Here is a 21,599-nt window from a genome sequence, read left to right on the forward strand (position 1 = left end):
TATACAACAAGATCTGTGCTTTGGCTATGAAATGCCAAATAAGGTATATGTCTTAAGAAACACAAGGCATAACTAGAAAAATTGGCCCATAAATAAGCAATGAAATGAACTAAAACAGGATACAGTGGATGCTCAAAGAAGGGTGCTGTGGGCTGACTATTTGTGCCTTCCTGAAATTTGTATGTTAAAATCCTAACTCTCAACATGACAGTATCTGTAAATGAGGCCTTTGGGAGATAACTGGGACTAGATTAGGTTGTGCGTGTGGGGCCCTCATGATGGGATTAATTGCCTTATTAAAAAAAAGAAGAGACAGAAGATCCCCGTCTTCTCTCTGCCAGTGAGATTACAGCAAGAAGACAGCCATCTGCAAAGCAGGAAGTGAGCTCTCACCAGACACTGAAACTGCTGATGCCTTTGTCTTGGACTTCTAGCCTCCAGAACTGTGAGAAATAAATTTCTGTTGTTTAAGCCACCCCGTCTGTGGTATTCCATATCCTTAGCAGCCCAAACTAAGACAAAGCTCGTATATTTTCCCATTCTCGTAAGGAGGACTAAAGAAAGCCTTTATGGTTGAAGTGGCCTCCTAGAAAGTACACATAAAATCTCTTTCTTCCTTGACACCCATTGAGTCTAAATATGAAATCTGGTTCATGGCTATTGGTGCTGAGCATATTTTCTTTTGCATAAATTTTTAAAATGAACATCTATTATATAATCAAGTTTAGACTATATTATTATAAGAAAATGAGGAAAAAATTAATTTCCCATAATTTTCTGCCTATAGATTTGCATTAATATTTTTTTGGATTTCACTGTAAACAGTATATATTTGTGTATATTATGCATTTCCATTTATGTGCATCTACTTATTTGTATCTGTATCTGCTTGTAAAGATAGATGGATTATTGGATAGACAGAGTTAGATAAATGAAGGTTGGATAGACAGAGATAAATTATAGATAGAGAGACAGACAGACAGAAAGACAGATGGGTATGTAAACAGAAATAATAGGAATAATTCCTTCTTCCATTTAGTTATTTCTTTTTTGTTAGACATAGTATTCATATCTTTTATTCCGTATGCACATACCATCAAAATAAAAAGCATCCTTGTTAAATCTTCCCACCAAAGACAAGCATAATTAAATAATTGGGAATAATATTAAAAAGTATTAAATTTTATTGATGATAGTTTATTGCTAAATTCCCTGAAAAAAAAATCTTGTGTTATGAAATTATAACTCCTGATTAAGTAAAGACTTAGCCACCACAAAAACTAAGCAGCTGCCTTGCATCTACACAGCAGGCATTTACACATTGACCCCACTCCTGCCCCTGTGGTGATTAGAGAAATTCAGAAAGGATTTAAGAACCCAGAGGCATATATGGATTAACAGTGCTCTCAACAGAATCCTAAGCACAAGAAAGTGTTCGCTGCAAAGCATTCAAATCTGTTCTATTATGGAAAGAAGACCAAAGGTCATTTTTCTGGGGAACAATGATTGTTGATGAGACCAATGAGATTGCAAGTTTAACTGCAAAATAATTAAATAGACATGTGTTTTGTTCCAGGTAGCCTGTACCCTTTCTTAAAAGAGCTAAGAAATGTCTAGAGGATTAATTTTCAGTTTCTGCATCATATTCATAAATAAACTTTGTAGGAATTGGTGGGTTATAGTGATTTTATTATCTCACTGCTGATATTTCACACATTCATGCATCAACCAGTTTCCCACAGGCCACAGTAAATGAGAATCAGTCTAATCACTGATACTCATGGATCCCAAATCCAAAACATGCTCCTCTGCTATCTGATTGCTGTCCGGTAATTGCCTGGAACTTCTGGCCTAGAGGAACACTGGGAATAACAAGGACAGAATTTTGAAAATTGGTATTAAAATTTTTTAAAAAGTTGTTTAATTCCTTATTTAAATCTGTATCATGCAGACTTCCAATTTGGAATACATTTATCTCCATTATTTATATATTGCTCTTTCTGTGATAATTAATAAATCTACTGAGCCTCAATGTCTTCACTGGTCATATATGAAGTACTCATATCCCAGAGGTTGTTGTAAAGACTTTAAAAAAAAAAAGCATAAATCAGTTTCTGGTACTTAGTAGGTGTTAAAGATATGTTAATCATCATCATCACCATAATTATTATGTCTCATTAAATGAAATTTTAATAAATTTCCCTACTTGGAAGGTGGTGGAGAAGGCCCCCTTTTTAACAGTTTATAAATAGCACAAAACTGGAAAAACATTTGAGTGTTAACTCCCATGACTCTAACAGAAGCAAAGATATTTTTCTTGTTTTTAAAAGTTCCAGTTCATGGCAGACTTATGGAGTGAGTCATAAGAATTTATAAAATTGGCTATAAATATAGGCCTTTAGTAAGATCAGAGGTAAGAATGTCATAATATTACAAGATTACACAATGGAAGGAACTTGATGGGAACTTGACTTAGTTTAAAATTCAGCTTAAAATCTACCTCAACTATTTCAAGAAGCCCCTGGCTGCTGCCTATGTAGACATTTCACACATTTTAATGCCGAGTAGACTTTAGGATCAAGCCTTCCAAGAACTGATAAATAGCACCCAAATCCTGACTCAACATAGTCAACAAGCATATATTAAACACCACATTTATACCAAGCACAGTGCTAGATGCTTTTTCCTTCTTCCATCCTTCTTTCCTTCATTTCTTATAGAATGAACAAAAGAAAAGTCACTTGATTAGGTGTGATTTAATCGTGTTATTAGTTTCTCTGTGCCTTTGTTACCTAGTCTGTAAAATGGGAATTATAACAGGCTTTGTGAAGTTTAAATGAGGTATTACATATAAAGCACTATTACAGTGGCTGGCACGGAATAAGTGCTCAATAAATATGTGTTTAAAATAGTTCATGTTATTATTACTTGTTTGGGAACAATAGTTTTCTACTAAGGATTCCCAGCCCTCTTCTCAGGTGTGAGCTATCATTTCTTTCTCTCCTTGCTTCTCTGTCCTTGAACAAGTTCATCCGGGTTCTCATATTGGTGGAAGCAAACACTTAGAAGATGCCAGTTTAAGTGACAAAATAAAGCTGAGGAGAGGGAGCAGGTGGAGAGGCTGATACCTGCATCTCTGGCAGGTATTAAAACCTTTAGGTGTTTATTTTTCCACCAACTTTTATGACCAAAATCTCTGTCTCGTGAACTGACCATTGTGGGTTCAAAGCTTTATTGAACATATTTAATTTGTATTCACAGTGAATACTGTATGAGCTTTTTAAAAATCAGTTAAAATTAATGATGTTTTTACATAACTTTAAAATTAATCACTCAGTTAAAAAGTATTCACATTAAAAAAACTGAAAGCACGTCATTTTAGGAATGTTCTCAGAAGATACTTGCTCCATCACCTCCCACCCCCACCCCAACACACGCACACACACCATAACTATGCCACTCCATTTTTAATTGCAAAGATTCTGCTTGCTTTTCTCTGGTCATCTAAACTGCCACCATCCACTCTGTTATCTCAGTTTCTCCCCACTCCTACTAACTCCACTTTCAAAATATCTACTATTATGGATACCTCCACCATAGAGCATAGACTCTGAGCTGAAGAAATGAGAGGCTACGCTGGGGTTCCTAGCTTACCGCTCACCCACAAGGAGCCTTCTGCACCTGGCCCAAGTCTTTGCTCATCTTCCCTTCCGTAAGGATGTCCTTTCTGTCATCCTAGTGTTAAACATTTGCCAGACTTTTGCACTTGTAGGACAAGGAGAGAATACATACTTCATATTGCATTGGTTGGAACTTTGCCCTGCAGTTACTCGATAACTGATTATTGGAAAGATGTACAAACATTTTTTGAGCCTGGATTGTTATTATGTGTGAAACACAGTGCTAAAGAAATATCAGAAATGGGAATACATGGGATAGAAAAGGAGTAAAAAAAGAATAAAATAATTATTTTGATTCCTACTATATCTCCTGAAAAGCTCAATGCCTTCTAATTTATATCTTACAAGTCGTAGGATTTGTGTCTCCAGTATTGAACTTTCCATCCTAATTTTTAAAAAATATGCATGTAGTGGATTTGCTATTCCTTTGCAGAATTACTTGAGATGCATTAGAGGAAAGATTTCGTTTTGAGGAGAGTAGAATATACTTTGGAGAGTCATATTCCTGCCACAGTAAGAAGAAACTTCTTATTAACACAGTGGGAAGTGGTGTGTGAAAAAATAGGCTCCTTGGGCCATGTTAACATCAATGTTAATGATTGAAGTTTTGGAAATAGACGTTTTTGGTCTAGTACAATGGATATATTTCAGAAACTGCATAGTCCTTGATAACCAGTGTTCACAGAAGCCTTTTTTAAACTTCCTCATTGTATTCCAACAAATATCCTGGTTTGCTTCAATACTACTGTTCCTCTGACCTAGTAGTATGTCCTAGAAGTAAATGCTAAGGACGTCATCATTTTACTTTGTGAAGTTAAGGCTATAGATGCAAGAAAATTCCCCTTAGATGTTCGCACCTTGTTCAGAGACTCTAATTTAACCTATGGTACTCTGAGCATGAACACAAACTGATGCTCCAGCTTACCCGTTGAGAGTAACTTGCAGAGATCAGAAGTAAATTTAATGTACCACTGGTGCAGTGGTTGAGATTAGGTAAAACTGGACAACTGGATCTTATTATGGTGGGAAATAGCACCCTATTCTGCATTGCTGCTCTACCACTGATATCAAATAGCAAATTTAACCTAAGTAATATGTTTCCTCAATTAACATAGTCTAACCATATTTCATAGCAACATTTGACACAAAAATCTCACTTCCTGTGTGTGTACATGACTTATATTCTGTTGTCTACGTACATATGTTCATTCATTCATCTATCCATTCATTCATTCAAAGCATCTTCTACCTCTTCTTCCCAATCTTATCCTCAATATCACATATGTACAGAGAACCTCTGGCCTCTGCTCAATTGCTGTTTCTTGCTTGCAATAAAGAACATCAGTCTGTAATGATGTAAAGACCATTTTAAGAATTTTCAGAACCAGTTTCCAATGTCAAAGCATTTTCACTGCCAATGTCTCCAGTGCAACATGGGCAAACTGTATAAGTCAAGGTCTTTGGTATATATAAGCAACTCTTCTGATTATCTTAATAATGAGATAAACAAATAACAGTTATTCTGAACTACATCTTTCCTACTGTAATATTTGCAAAACACCTGATAGTTTGTTCAGGAAATGAGATTTGTACTCCCAACATTCTATTTAAGCCAATTCATATATCTAAACCTCAGTTTCTCATCTAAAACATATGAACAATAAAATTGCCTCCCTTAAAAGTTTTGTGAATCCCACATTAGACAAAGCATTGAAAATTTCCTTACTCTTTTTAAAAGTGGTTTCACACAGAGCATCTATTATTATTTCTAGAAAGCACTCTGCCAAATATCTAGTTTTTTGGTTTTTGTTTTTTTTTTTTTTTTAACAACAACAAAATATTTGAAAGATTCTGGTGTTTGGTGTCCATGTGAAGAGAGATATAATGGGGTACTTCAACCAAAGGTTGAAGCTGATTCACCCAATATAAACATCCTTGGGTACCTTTTACTTTGTGTAGGGTCAAATATAGAAATCTCAGATTGCAGAACTGTCAGTTCATATGAAGTCCTATTTTCTGAGTGTGCAGTTTGTATTATAGTTTGCTCCACATATAACTCAGAAAAATAACATCACAAAATCACTATTTCATATGTAACTTTCCTTGGCCATGGAACCAAAAAAAAACTTTTTCTTTAGAGTGAATCCCAGATAAAATTTTACATAGTCAATTCTTCAATATTTTCATAATACCTTTGGAGAAATTCTAATTTTTCCCCCATGTCCTCAAAATGATCATTTGTAACTGAGAATTCTAAATATAATATGATAGAAAACTATGGAATTGATGTAATGAAATTTTATTCACCATGAAGAGATTAAACTTAAAATTATTATTTTTATTTAATTTTAATATTTTTTAATGACTGCTTCTTTCAGCCAAGTATGATACTAAGTGTTTGAGTAAAGCCTTCCCTCCTGGACACATTTGTTGTGACTTTCTTATTGCTTACTACAAAAAGTTGCCACCTCTGTAATGAAATCACACTTACATTTCAATGGTTAAGGGTCTCCAAATGTGCCTGGAAGAGGGTGAGGGGTCATCAGAGATGTCACCAAGAAGATGTAGCCTCTGTTTTGGGACAAGAAGAAAGAGTAGGATTTCTCCAGGTAGAGTATGTAGGGAGAGCATCCTCAGCAGAAAGAAATTTATGTGGAAAATCTCGAGAGTTTGAGTCTGTTTAGAAAACCATACATATTGAAGGACCCAACTAGGTGTGGTGATAGGTAAGATCTGACAGAGGAGCAACCTATCATTTTCTTTCTCATCCTTTCTTCCATCCATCCTTCCTTCCTTCCTTCCTTCCTTCCTTCCTTCCTTCCTTCCTTCCTTCCTTCCTTCCTTCCTTCCTGCCTTCCTGCGTTCCTGCCTTCCTGCCTTCCTGCCTTCCTGCCTTCCTGCCTTCCTGCCTTCCTGCCTTCCTGCCTTCCTGCCTTCCTGCCTTCCTGCCTTCTTGCCTTCCTGCCTTCCCTCTTTATTGAATATCTCCAATGTACAAGGCATTGTATTAGATGCCAAGATGAACATACCCTTGTTCTCCTGTAACTGACTCTATACATGGAGAAAGACAATGAAAACAAATAAGGCTTTTCAAAGCTTATAGTAATATAATGATGAAGAAAAAAAAAGAGCTGAAATATATAAAATATTACCCCAAAAAAATCCCAGTCAAAAGAAACAGCAAATGTAAAAAGTCTGAGTTAGAAAGATGTTCAGTGTCCTTGAAGATCTTAACAAAGGATAGTGTGGTTGAAGTTCAAGATTCAGCTGGGGAAGGGCATTAAGGAGTATAGCATGAAAGACTTTGAAAACTGTGCTAAGAAATTTATATATTTTTTTCACCCTTAAGAAATGAAGACTCACTTGAAAAAATATAGCAGGAAATTGATAATGATCTAAACCACTGAATTCCATAGAATTTTGGGAGATATAGAAATATGCTTTGTGCTGTTCAGTATGGTAACCGCTAGCTACATGTGGCTTTTTAGCTTTTGAAATCTAGCTCGTATAATTGAAACTGAAATTTTTATTTTAGTTAATTAAAATTAATTTTATTTGAATTCAAAGAGCCACATGTGGTTAGTTGCTACCACACTGAGCAATGCAGATTGAAACTGAGAGATCATTTTGGCAGCTATGTGGGTATTAAAGGGTAGGAGGCAAAAAAAAAAAAAAAAAAAAGACTATCGTAGCTGCTCACATTAGAGATGATGGTATTTGAGCTTAGAAAGTTAAAATAAAAAGACAGGACAGTGATTATTTGTGTGGGAAGTAAAGGAGATAGAGGAATCCTGAAGAAAAACCCTTACACGAGGCTCACAACCTCTTCTGTTAACCTATATTGCTTTCAGACTAGACAAATATTCTCTCTTTTGTCTCCTTGTAGCCATCTGTATAATCATTGAATGAAATATAACAAACTGGTTATAAAGATCCACATTAATATTCACAAAGATAATTAAATTTTTCCAGAAATACACGGAATCTGGAATTTACAGTGGCCATGTGAAATTTACATCTGGTGTGTACTTTTCTCTGTGGGAGATTAGGAGTTGTGAGGATAAACTCTTTTATACAGAAGGTCCTATGATGACTTTGATCCTTTCTGGTCACCTTAAGGTCACAGGAATCTCCATCAATTCCCATGAATTGCCATAAGCCCATGATGACCTAAAGATGTCAGGGAAAATCTAGGATGAAGGGTATCCCTTGACTCCCTAAATATCTTTTGGGGGCTGTCAATCATGCCAATGATGACTTTTCTGTATATGAAAGGATTCAAAAATGATAAATGCTACACGGATGATAAAAATGAGATGGTGTGAGCTAGAGCAGAGGTCCCCAACCTTTTTGGCACCAGGGACCAGTGCTTCTATGAGAACCTAATGCCTGATGATCTGAGGTGGAGCTGAGGTGGTGATGCTAGCGCTGAGGAGTGGCTGCAAAAACAGATGCAGTTTCACTCACTTGCCCACTGCTCCCCTCCTACTGTGCGGCTCAGTTCCTAACAGGCCACAGACCAGTTCTGGTCTGTCGTCCAAGGGATGGGGACCCTTGAGCTAGAGAAAGAACCTCATTATATAGTGGTCTGAACCATAGGACCAAACTCAAAATTAAGATTTAGTAATATATTTAGTGCATTTGTTGTGGCCTTCCTAATTTTCAGCCTCTCTGCTAAGACCTGAATATTAATTTCTCATTTAATCCTTACATATTACTTGAGTAGCCCATATAAATTGTCCTGACTCTAAATATCTATAGTTGTAAAATGAAGATACCATGTATTTTTCCCCAGTCATAAAGTTAGTATAATATCTTCACCATAGGATCTGACACATAACAAACTCTTACTAAATGTTGGATAGCTACAAGGATAGTGGTATTGGATTATGTAAGTTTGTCTAGTTTTGGTCATAATCATTCACTGTATGTATAAAAAAGTATTTATTGAAAACATGCACACCTAAGAAATAATAAATGAGTAGTACATAACCATACCAAAGCATGTTTTTTGAAAATATCATAAAGTTATGCATTTAGTAAATACTGAGGACTTATAGTGATTGCTGGGAAATAATAGGTGAACAAGATATGGCCTGTTAACTCTTAAGGGCTGGAAATTAATTTATATTGAAATAATTTGTTTACTTGTCTAATATGCACCAGTAATGACATAAGTACACCATTCCAGTCTACCACCAGATGTAGTTTTTTTCTAGGGGAACAGAAGTATTTTACACCGAAAATGCTCACCCCGAAACACAATGCCCGCCCCTACGGTCTAATCTAGTTGTATACATTTAAGCAAGTGCAAAATCCAATATCATGCACTTTGTATCTAATAAAGGTGATCCAGACATGCTGCTTCTTTTGCCAGTGAATTTCACCATGCTCTGGGCCCTGCCCCTTTTCCATACCTGTTCTGTCTAATTATAGACCCTTAACCTTTGGGAGGACATTTAGGTCTTTCGCTGTTTTTTTGCACCATTAAATACATCTTCCATAACTCTGACTCTTCTCAAGGACTTCATAAATCTTATTCTCATTTGCCGTGAATCTTATATACCCTAGCAGACATCCTGAACTCGATTTGCATCCTGTGGCCCAATTTGAAAAGCATTTTGACTAGACCTATTCCACTCTCCAGCAAACTGACTTAAAACACAGAGGACAGAGCTGGTAAACCTTTGATAGATGGGTCGAAATGGCATTTCTCCCTTTTTAGCATGCTCTCTTCTTAAAATATGTAATATTGTGTTTTTCTCTGCAATACTAAGTCAAATCTGATTGTCCTTTATCAAAAGCAAGGTTGTATATAATACATTATGTCAAATCAGAATGTAGAAATATAAGGAAAAATAAAGGCTTAGTTGAAATGACTCCCATAAATATCTGAACATCAGATAAGGATGTCAATCTCTCTTTGTTGGGATGCAAAATAGAAGATTTATTTTGCTTTATGAGTATAATAATGTTAGATAACACTGCTCGGCCTATACAAGAATCTTTGCTTCTTTCAGAATATAAAAATTATTGTTTTGTTTCATACAGGGGACAGAGACTTCACCAAACAATAAAAAACAAAAATGAACACAAACAAACAAAAAAGACCCCCAGAAACATTTAAACGTCAAGTCAGCACTTTCCAAATTGTTTTTCTCTCTCAAGATACTTATTGTATTTTTACCATCTTAAATCACTTATTCTAAAATATGTTATTAATACATGTAGTTTAATGGTCTTTGATAATTATTAGCTCAGTTTACCAAGCCACACTAACATTTCAGCTAAATCGATTTGCCACTTTAGTGTTTGCATCTCAAAATGTGAAACAAATATGTATGCGCCTAAGGGAAGACACCATAGTGTGGTGGTGACATGGCTTTGGGAGCGAGATAGCTAGCAGTGTGCATGTAGTCTAATTGCTTCACTGGCAAAGATAGTTGAATGGAGGAACCATGGAGGTATGCTGTGCAGGTCTCCCCTCAAGGAGGACCGTCAGTAGACAGCTTCTGGCCATCTGCTCCTGAGAATCTGCTTCATTTACAGAGAACCTCCGGCCCAGAGGTAATCTGCGAATTAAGCAAGCAGACAAAGGCCCTACCCTTTGGGCATGATGCAGGACTCCTGAAAATCAATATTCATTCCAGAGAGACCACTGGGTTGCGCCAAGGTTTTGCTGGGACTGCGTTGCAGTTGGATGTCTTCCCCTGCCCATCCTGCTTCTGTCCTCTCCCATTCACAGGTGCTGATCCCTAACAAACACCTTGCACTTCCAACTCCACCTGTTTCCAGGGAAAACAACTTGTAACACATTTGCTTTCTGGGAATAAGAATACTGTAATTCAGAGAATTAATGTAATAGAGTATAAATCTGATATATGTGAAAAGCACTAAAAAGGCATTAATAAGATCCACAAAATATTTCCGGCATCGCTCATTACATATCTCCTCTTACGACAAAGAATACGTGTTAGAGTTTGTTGAACATACTCCAGCAAGTCTATTCCAAGTGAAATTTTATTTCATGCCACTTCATGCAGTTAGATAGAAAAATTCTGCTGCTGACATCAGAAATTGCCAACACATGGAAATGCAGAGACCAGAGTCTGGCTAAAGGAGTCACCAGCCTCCATTCTCAAAACCCTGTATTGTTGTCATCACTGAGCTCTGGGGAACAGAAGGGGCAGGTTGAAAAATAAAGTTTTATAACAAAGTTAGGCAGGAAACAAATTCCCCACTTCAAGCAGGTAAGCATCACAGTATTTTTCAGGATGTCCTTTCACAGCCGATAAGATAGTTATGGGAATTTCCCTCAAAGCTTCACTAAATGTAGACTCAACATGAGTGCACATTGTCACAGGACGAAGGTCCTCAGGGCTCTAAGGCAAGCATGGAGGATGTCAATTCCCATCACATATAGCAGAATTCTAACATAATTTCTTTGACTGCTACGGGTTTTTAAATATTTTTAAAATCTTATCTTTAGGGAGTTTCTGATACAGAATAAGATCCCAGAATGATATGGGAGCCATTTATTCAAATTACTGATGAAAATCCAAACCCCTAATCAGTCTAGTGTAAAGGTGGCAAACTTTTTTATATAGTAAATGTTTTAGACTTTACAGGACATACTGCCTCTGTCACAACTAAACTGCAGTTGTAAGGCCTAGAACGAGGGTGGCTGTGTTCCAATAAAATTTTACTTTTAAAAAATGTGCTATGCCAGATTTGGCACACAGGCACTAGTTAGCTGACCCCTGGCCTAGCATGATAAGAATCAAAGTTTTCATTAAGGTCATGGGTCCTCTCTTAAGTAGATTCATGGAAATAAAAAAACAGAGGCACTCACGCAGCAATAAAAAGATAAGTAACCCAGTACACATATTGGAATAAGCGTTGTGATATTTGCCATGCTCAGTGTCTCAGACCAGTACAGACCCCTGAGCGTGTCCTGCCTTCTATTCCATGTTCCAGGTACTCTGCAAAACAGTGCAAAGTCCAGTGCTTAATCGTGCTGCTTATAGTTTCTCCTTCGTAAAGAGTGCAATGCACCTCAGCAAGTGAACTTACCTGTGAAGTCCTAGTGCAAAAAACTTGAGTTCCAACTGATTTGGCCACAACGTCTTTAGCCACAGTAGTGTTTCTGACAGCACAGTCAGGGAGATGCTGCTCTTGGAGAAAGGCAATATATGTCTATTTGTCACATTTAACAGGCACAGATGCACTTTTATATTATAAAAAATGTTTTGTTAAACATTGGTTTGCAGCCTCTGTATGGAAAATTTATAGGAAGACACAATTTTGAGCCAACTGCAATGAAGACGCTATTTAGAGCCACATATAATGAAATAAACCCCTTAGTTATGAATCAGTTATTATATTTCACTGAACTCCAACTGTTTCTTTCTCACCGCTTAATTTCATTCTAGCTTTTGTTATTATGCCTAAAGAAACCATTTTAACATTTTCTCGCATGCACTTTGAGTATCAAAAATTCCATCTACAAGTTTTCAGCTTTTGCCTCTAATTGCTCTACTGGTTGCTATAACTGCTTTAATAAATAATATTATCTGAGTTAGGCTAGTCTCAGAATTCTAAGGTCCCTGCATCTCATATGATTTATTATTCCTCTGAGGAGAAAAAGATTTTTTTCTACCCAAAGCATTTCTTTACAGTGGGATACAGAGAGAGAGGGAGAGAATAAAAAATGAGAGAAAATTATAAACACACAGTCCAGTCCACCCTGCAAATGAATACTAGTTTTTCCACAGTGTGAGATATTCCCACGCTAACATCGCTGGGTATCTACAGCTGCTTCTATTCAAATTCATTAGGAAACTAGGGAATATTGTCCACCATGTGACTCTAAAAGCTTCATAATCTAGTTTTATTTATCATTTTTGGATGGCATGTATTAAAAGCTATTTAGATTAATGGGAAGGTCTTCGGTTTTCCATGGCTGTTCAGCCAGCCCCCTCGCTATAGAATAAGGTAGGTACATTAAGGCAAAGGCTCTGTCTTTATACAAATTCCTCGAGAAAATGCAATATTACTTATACAGCTAAATAAGTTAAAAATTATATATATATACACACACACACACACACACACACACATATATATATATAAATTAATCAATGGTGATGTGACTAAATTAATATATGAATTAATTAATTACCACTATTTGAACTAGTAGGTACAGCAAAGTTTTTCTCTTTTTTTGGAAAAATGACTTGGAAGACTCATTGGGAGACATTCAAACTTTTATCTGGCTAAGAGTATGCAGGAACAAAGACCTGGGCCTCATACCACACCCTCGCACACTGCTGGTGGGAATGCAAAATGGCACAGTTGCTAGGGAAGAAAGTGTGGACATTCCTTAAAAAATTAAAAATAGAGCTCTCATATGATAAATACTCACTTCTGAGTATTTATCCAAAAAAAAAAAAATCGGGGTCTGGAAGAAATATTAGCACTCTCTGTTAATTGCAGCACTATTTACAATAGACAAAACATGGAAACAAACTAAATGTCCATCAACAGGTGAATAAAGAAAATGTGCTATCTAGATAAAGTAAAATATTATTCCTCTTTAAAAAGAAGGGTATTGTGTAATAAATGACAACATGGATGAACCTGGAGAGCATTATGTTAAATGAAATAAGCCAGTAACAGAAAGACAGATACCATGTGAGCACACTTATAGAAGGTATATAAAATAGTCAAAGTCATAGAAGACTAGAATGGTGGGCACCGGGGGCTGGGGGAAGGGGGAAATGAGAGTCGCTAATTAACATATGAGTTCCAGTTATAGAAGATGAGCAAGTCCTGGAGACGTGCTGTGTGATGCTGCGCCCGTGGTTAATGGTGCCGTATCATGCACTTAACATACCTACCCTCTTAACTGATTTTTAAGTGTTGTTATTACAGTTAAAAACAAAACAACTAGGTCCTTATCAAAAATGGGAGTTACTGCAAAACTGAAGAGAGAGTCTACCCTCCAAATTAATGCCAGGTTCTCCACAGTATGAAATATTTTCACTTTGGCATCATCAGATATCAGGACTTTGAGGAGTGTTCTCAGGATAAGAGCTCATTAACTGTAAGCCTGGTAACTGAGGTGAATTATAAAAATGCCAGAATACAAGTAGAGGGGGAAAAAAAGCAATGCTCTTGTGTTGAGTGGGCACTTACATCCAAGAGAGGAATTAGGACAACAGAGCACTGTGGCCACCGTGAAGGTAGGTCAACCTACTCTGCCTGCTGAATGGCCATCATTCCCACTTTTAATTGAAGCAGCTCATGTTGTCTTAATCAAGGTGAATGCTCTGAAGGAAACAGGAAGCAACTATGTAAAACAAAGTCATAGGCCATCTCAACACCATGGGGACACCAAATACACATTTGAAATAAATGTATCGAGAGGTAAAAAAAGAAACCATAGCAGGATGACTTATATTTAATATCTACTCTGTGCTAGAAGTTTTTATCTCTAATATAAATAATTTGTGGCATGTAACATTCTTTCAGAATGTCTGTCACAAAGTATGGGCTCGGTAAACATTTAGCTATCATCATCCTACGCCTTATGCAAGATGCTGGAACCACTGAGCAAGGCATATGCAGACACAGTGGTCAATGGTAGGAAGAAATTGGCTTTAAAACCTGCCCCCACACCCCCTGCTGTATCACCATACGCAAGGAGCTCACCCTTTTAGAGTCTAGGCTTCCTTCTCCATAAAACTGGAATCATATCATGATATCTTTTATTAGATTTAAGTGACATAATACATATTGGAAACTTAACCTTGATTCATCAAATAACAATAATGTCATTTCCCCTTTCCCCTCCCTAATCACACTTTGGTTCACAGCCAACAATAACAAACCCACATAGAGGGGCTAGACTGATGAGCAAGGAATACTCTACCCACACTCTGGATAGTTCCACAGACCCGGGATATTTTCCTTCTCTCTTGGTATGGACCCTGGATTGAAGGAGGCCATTTAGAGAATGAATAATTTATTATTTCAATTAAAATTGGTCCGTTCAGCTGTCCTGACGTATAAAGACACAGCTGGAGTCACAGAGATCATAGAGAAAGAAAAGAAGTATAGCATAGGGACCAAGAGCAGGCACTGTATCATCAGAAAAACCCAGGTATGCATCACAGTTCCACTCTTGACTATTTGCTATGCTACTGGGAAAGTTAGACTTTTTATTCTCAGTTTCTTCATCTGTTAAATGAGGATAATGAGCACAAACATTATGTGACAGAGGTGTTAAGGAATTAAGTGAGTATATTTAGTACCGCCTAGCCACATATTAAGCACTCAGTCATGACAATATTCACAGCAGTAGCAGGGGCAAATTAGACTAAATGAGGTTAGACCATTTATCCTGTAATTGTTAAAAGAAAAAAAAAACAGATAATTCTGTACACATTCAATAACCTTTAGCAGAAGAATATCTGCTAAAATAAGCACTTGGTTTTTAATTTGCATTTAAGATATGAAACTGATGGTGGCTTTCTTAACTGGTAATACTAATTACTACTATATATTTTATTTAAGAACTTTTTAATTATCTCAGTAACCCTGTGAGGAAGATGATATCATCTCAAAACGCAGATCAGGAAACTGAGTCTCAGAGAATTCCAGAGACCAGCTGTCTGACTGGCAAGTCAAAAGGATAGGGTTTGAACATCAATTTATGTAAGTTCGAAATACATCATCTCTTAAATAGTTTACACAACTTAATTCTATATTACTGAGAGACAAATAGTGTTGAATAAAGTAGCAAATGCTTAATTAGTGTTTCTGGAAGGGAGATGGTAAGACCACAAATTCTGCCTTTATATTGTTGTCTATTTTCTCCTGTAAGGGAACATACATACATAGACATAGATACAGGTGCAGATATAGAGATAGGTATAGGTTAAGGTAAGAATTTTAAAATATATCACATTTCCTGCTTGACAATGCGCTGTAAAAAGAAGTTGAGTCTTACAGTAAGTTGAACAACCAATAAATGACTGCATGTTTTAACATGGCAGATGACACAAATAAATGCCTATTTCTTGCTGGATGGCCAAGTAAACTTTCCCCTAAGAGATGGACACATTCTTGTCGGCATATACAACACAACAGTCCTGAAGACACAATAATGGCTTGCTATTTGTTACTCAGTAATTCCTTGAATATGCATGTTTTCTAGTTCTGTTTATAAAGGTTAAATGGCTCTAAATCTGTCTGCTAGACTCATAAGGAACTATACACTGCTCTGGCTAGTCAGGAAATTTAATTTTCTACTCAAATCAACCAATTGTGTACATAAAGCAAAAAGCTTCTCTATAACCCAATAGGGAAGAGAGAAGACATCTACAAAAATGCAGAACAGATGCTGAAAATGCAGTTAGTGACTCTTACATTTATATCCCATGGAGCCAATCCACCTCCAATCAGGACTGTGTGGGGCTCGCCTTCTGAATAATACATCGACGCTCTCTTATAAATGATTTGTAACAGTATTCTCCCCATTTTTTTTTTGGTGAGAGCACAGACGTCAAGAAACTAACACCTGCCCGACATATATCAAGAAGTACAGACATGTCCATGTCATCAAACGGTACTTTTTGTGTTCATCTTTTCCTGGTAACGCAGCCCCCAAACCCCTTTAGTTTGCCTAAAAACAAAACGTTCCCAAGTTAGGCACTTGTTACTAAGCAGACTCAAGCTTCCTCTACACCTGCCTTTCAGAACAGTGACAATAATAAAATAACAATAGCAATAGTAATAATAATCAATACAATGACAATCATCACTGGATTCCCTGTGAAATCACTGGAATTATCAGTGAATCTCCATTTTTACCTCTGTAAATGGGTAGATGACAAACTGAGCAAACACCTGCGGGGGACTATGAACCTGGGTTTTTACTCAGTTCTACCAAGTTACTGTCACTATGGTGTAAAAAGTTCCTCAAACCTCAACACTAGCGGGTTAAGGACAGGTCTGTGCACAGAAACCGTGTTCGGGCTGGTGCTATAGATTTCGTGTTTGGCGTTTATATGTAAGTGCCCTCCTAGGTGAACCCCTCCCTTTTCCTAAGGACTCCTGGCTTGGCACACTCCTGAGCCCCATATGTGTTCCTTGCTGACAAGAGCAGAAATCTCATCAGATTGAATACTACCACCAGCTTCGTGGCTGGTCTCTCATTTGGATCAATCTTGCTTGCTCTCTTCACAGCCATCTCTTATACTAGGAGGTGTGCAGAAAGTGGCAACTACTTCTTTCTGTGCTCTTTCAGAGGAAATGGAATAACACAAACATGGGGCAGATTTGCTCATTCGACAAATATCACCACCCTTATTTACATCAGATGTCAATATGAAGCCATTTCATGACTTCGCTATTAGGTCAGAAAATGGATGTCCACATTAATTTATTTTTCTGGTTACTTTCTGCTCTTGTATTCAACGCTTGGCCCTTTGAGAGACACAATTTTCTCAGCCAAATGCAGGGCATTCTGTATTTCTATAGCTGGTCAGATTCCTTCAGAACCGAGAATGGGCAGCTGACCATTTCTCAAATTTCCAGGTGGAATTTTACCTTCTTAGAGGTTGGGCTCTTCTGAAAGAAACATTTGTGTGTGTGTGTGTGTGTGTGTGTGTGTGTGTGTGTGTGTGTGTGTGTGTGTTATCCTTATGCATACATTCTTTATTATTCTGAATTTAGAAACGGCTTGAATTAAAAATATCTTTTCTGGATCTGAAAAGAATTATTTTTTGCCCAAACTCAAATTATTTGGGGCACTGACTATTATGATGTTCACTTCCAGCCTCATCATTTCAGTACCCTTGTGAGTAATGAGAATGCAATACATAAAAAAAGAAGTAAATACATAAAACCTCCAGAAAGCTCGCTTGTCTGGAGTTTCTCTGAGTAAAGAAATTAGAAGGGTATCAGCTTTATATCCCTGTGAACCATGTGAATGAGTCGAGTATGAGCTGACATCTAACTTATAGATTAACTGGACAATTTTCTAAAACAGTGTTACTCCATTAAATTTTCTCTCTCTCTTTTTTTTCAACAAACATTTCTAAGACAATATTTGAAATCCGCACTCAAACACATCATTAGCTAACACTTCACCCTTGGAGACCAGTGTACAAGTTATAGATTTTTAGTGTTCTTTTGGGCAAAAAAAAATGCTATTTAGCATGAACACTGGGCTGTCATTTGGGTGACTGGCAAAAGAGAAAAGATGTATGCAGTTCAACAGAAAATAATAGAATTGAGCCTCATTTCTTAAAAAATGGCAGAGAAACCTTAACAAAGGATTATTTCTCATCTTGGGAAAAATTTCTGAGCAAGGATAGTATAAACAAAAGGCAGTTTTGAAATAGCAGAGAAAGATTTTTGTCTAAAAGGCACCAATCCAGATGTGCTGATCTACCAGAAATACCCATGAAGTGATAAGATAATTTCAAAGCCAAACACCAAACAGAAATAAGATAGGGGCCTCTTAATGTGTTGAGACAATGTCTTCATGCCTCTAAATTCTTATATATAATTCACTGTAACTGTCAAAGGAGAAAGAATAAAAACCAGCAATACTTTCATAATGCTAGAAAGAAAGAGAAATGCACAAACAAGCAAAACTAACGTAATATAAAAGATCCACCCAAATGTACTGCAAAACATATGCAATTTTGTGTTTTCATTGAGCTCGAATTCTCTGAAAGCTGGAATAGCTTGATTCGTCTTGATATTCCTGGCTCCAGGCCTTGTACATGCATGGTTCTTACTTGATGTGTGGGTGCATCCACGTGGGCCATGCACACATGCGCATACACATAGACATGGTATGTGCTGACCAAAATTCCTTGGTCATGTGAGCATAGTCCCAAAGGCAGCCACGGATATACATTTAATGTAATTAAATGTATATTTAATTGCATTTTGTGCTAATTTGCCTGTCATTTGATGAAGCCGATATGCCTTTTAAAAGAGAAATACCTTATAGGACTGGAAGTGATGTCAGGGTCACGAGCAGTCACTTGACCAATCACGGAGTTTAGAGCAGCATTTTCATGAACTTCGAGGAGGTACGTTGGGGAAGAGAAGACAGGAGGCTCATCTGCATCCTCAACGACAATTTTGACGGTCGCAGTATCTTTAAAGGGCCCCCTGCTGCTGAAACGTGGGTCAGTGTGGACATTGGCTGCCTCTACCTTCAGTGTATAGGATTTTTTGGTCTCAAAGTCCAGAGGCTGTTAAGAAACGACAAAGATGAATGTTTCTCACTAATGACCACAGCAGCAAGAACAAATGAGTATAATGCTGATGGATGATAGTTATGTGCATGTAAGCCCATTTGTGAGCCTTAATGGGGTCCCCCTCCATTCCCCCAGATTCGACCTGTAAATTTTACAGGCATTTATTGATATCTGTTTATTGTACAAGCTCAGTGAATCTAATCTCCTATTGTTGTGTTTTGTTTTGCTCATTTCACTTGGAATTCACAAAAATATTCACAGTCATGAATTGTGCCATCAAAATTTCACTTCAGAGTCATAATAAAATTTTACTAGTGATAGCATGACCTGCATACCAATCAGCCAGTTAATCGAGCCTCTGCCGGTAGGAGATAAGGCAGCATCAAACACAATCTCTATCTGGGAAGAATATTTTATCATTTCGGCAACAGTGTGTGCAATGTAAAGAACTAGCAATAATCATTGTTTAGTCCAAAAAGACATTGTAAAGCATAATTTAGCACTAATCTCAACACAGAGTATTTTCTTATTTCATTCCCAAAGCATTGCTGCTTACTGAACATGTGGCTAAAATGGAAGTTATTATTTTTTAGGATGTTCTTAAAAGGTCTCTATTATGAGTTCTATAATATGAAGCAGGTAGGCATCTAAAGAAATATGTATACAGATACATATGTATTTGTGTTTATATTTAGGAAAAGGAAGGGTGAGAACAGTATACACAGATACCTACATCTGGCTGTGCCGTCACCAAGCACTAAAAGCAATTTGAAATGACCTCACTGCACCATTACTGGCAATATTTTTGACATATTAATACTTCATTTCTTAAAAGCCTCAGAGACTGTAGTTAATGACTTCGGTAAATATAGCTAGGTAAAAGAACGTAATCGCCTTAAATAACCAGTAGCCCATCTGCCTCAGAACCCTTACGATCCAATTCCCAGCAACTCGGAATACTTTGGATTTCAAGAAAGTACATCTGTCAAGGTTCAAAGACACAATTTGGGTTGGCATTGCAATTTCTTATAAGAAAGAGAACTTTAAATCTGCAATGCAGATTAAAAAGAAAAATGAGAAGCTGGAACACCAGCTAGCATTAGTGAACTCTTTTAGAACTCCTGTATAAGCTTAAACATATATTCTTATTTCAAAATTCTGAATTTTTGTATCTGAATTCAGTTCTAACGGGACTTGACTTTTTTTGAAAGATTTTCTAGAAAACAAGGCAGATACTCACTTCCCTGTCTATTTTGAAATCACCAGGCACATGTAGGGTGAATAGAGCATTTGGCATCAGCACTTTTACAATTTGCCAATCATCCCTACTGTGACACTTCTGCAACTTCAAATTCTTCACAAACACTGGTAAGTAGAATAGATTACATTGTGCTTTATTCTTAGCTCAACGTAGTGACAATGTACCCTAAAACATCCTGGTGTCCTTAGGATTTCGTCAGACAAAAAAGAGGACCCATGAATTGTGGAAATGTGACTCCCTACACAGAGTTCTCTGGACTGAAATACACATTTCTTGGTGTGAAGCTGTGTATTATGTGCTTCCAAGTTTATGAATAACAGTGAATAAAAATACAGCAAATGGCTAATCACTTCAGTTTATAAAAGCACCTTATGGTAACAAAGGATGACAGTTAATAATAATAATAAAAATGACATTAGGAATCATTAGCCATGGAAAATGTGGCTTTGGGTTATTCGATAATTGACTCAGGTATAATTATACTGCACTCTACTTCAAACTGAATTTTTAAATACTTTGCAATGCTTCATCCTAAACTAAAGCCAGGTATAAAGGTAGTGTTGCTCAGCAGAGAGTTGAAGTAAATACATCCATTTTTTTCTCATAATTGATTTTAAAATTTATTTTGTATATGAAAGTATATCCAGAAAACTCTAGGTCCCCACTGCCATTACCTGTTCAATGGGGGATTTTAAGAGCGTCATCACTGGAAGCATGACAGAGAGAATTTGAGAGAAACTTGGAGTCATGTCAATGTGATGCTAATCAAGACAGAGGGAAAAATTACTGGCTCTCAGTAGTGTGGTCCATACCTACCTTCTTATTCATGAACAAGCACATCTATTTACAATTAATTCATACTATGTTATGACAGAGATGTGAAGAACAACATTAGACAAATATTTTTTATCCTCATGATGAAAATAAAAGGGTATTTTTCCTTACAAATGCCTGTCCATAAAATAACAAAGTGTATTTGACACATTTTTATGAATGTAGATGTCATGATGAAAAATAAATATGGAAAGAGTTGTACAGAATTTTTCACATCTACCACACACACACAAAAAAAAATGTTTGCTGGCAAACACAGTCACAGACTGTATACATCATTTGTACTGTTTATGGAGATGCTTCTTTGTCCAGTAGTGGCCCCACACCCAGGAGCAAGGCAAAGATGAGCTTCCTTTAACACAATGCTTGAACTTTTGATGCATGAGGGAGTATCCTATGGTAGCAAGGCTGGCCCCGTCCTTCCAGTGCCCCAAACTAGCCAGAATAACTGAAGTTGACTGCTACGTCTGTCTTCGAGTTTCCCTGAAAACCGACCCTGCGATAAAGACCTAAGAAACTTCTTGTGTTTTGTGGGGATAT

The 21,599-nt window shown here is 36.9% G+C and overlaps 1 protein-coding gene across 1 annotated transcript in view; it reads right to left on the reverse strand.

Annotated features, from left to right (window-relative positions):
- Window positions 1–21,599, reverse strand: part of CDH8 (cadherin 8) — a 300,666-nt gene that overhangs the window by 108,663 nt on the left and 170,404 nt on the right. The window contains 1 exon segment of the mRNA XM_015587681.2: window positions 18,705–18,958. Within this exon segment, the coding sequence (XP_015443167.2) occupies window positions 18,705–18,958 (254 nt within the window).

The sequence above is a fragment of the Pteropus alecto genome, unplaced genomic scaffold (genome assembly GCF_000325575.1).
Source record: "Pteropus alecto unplaced genomic scaffold, ASM32557v1 scaffold42, whole genome shotgun sequence".
NCBI lineage: Eukaryota > Metazoa > Chordata > Mammalia > Chiroptera > Pteropodidae > Pteropus > Pteropus alecto.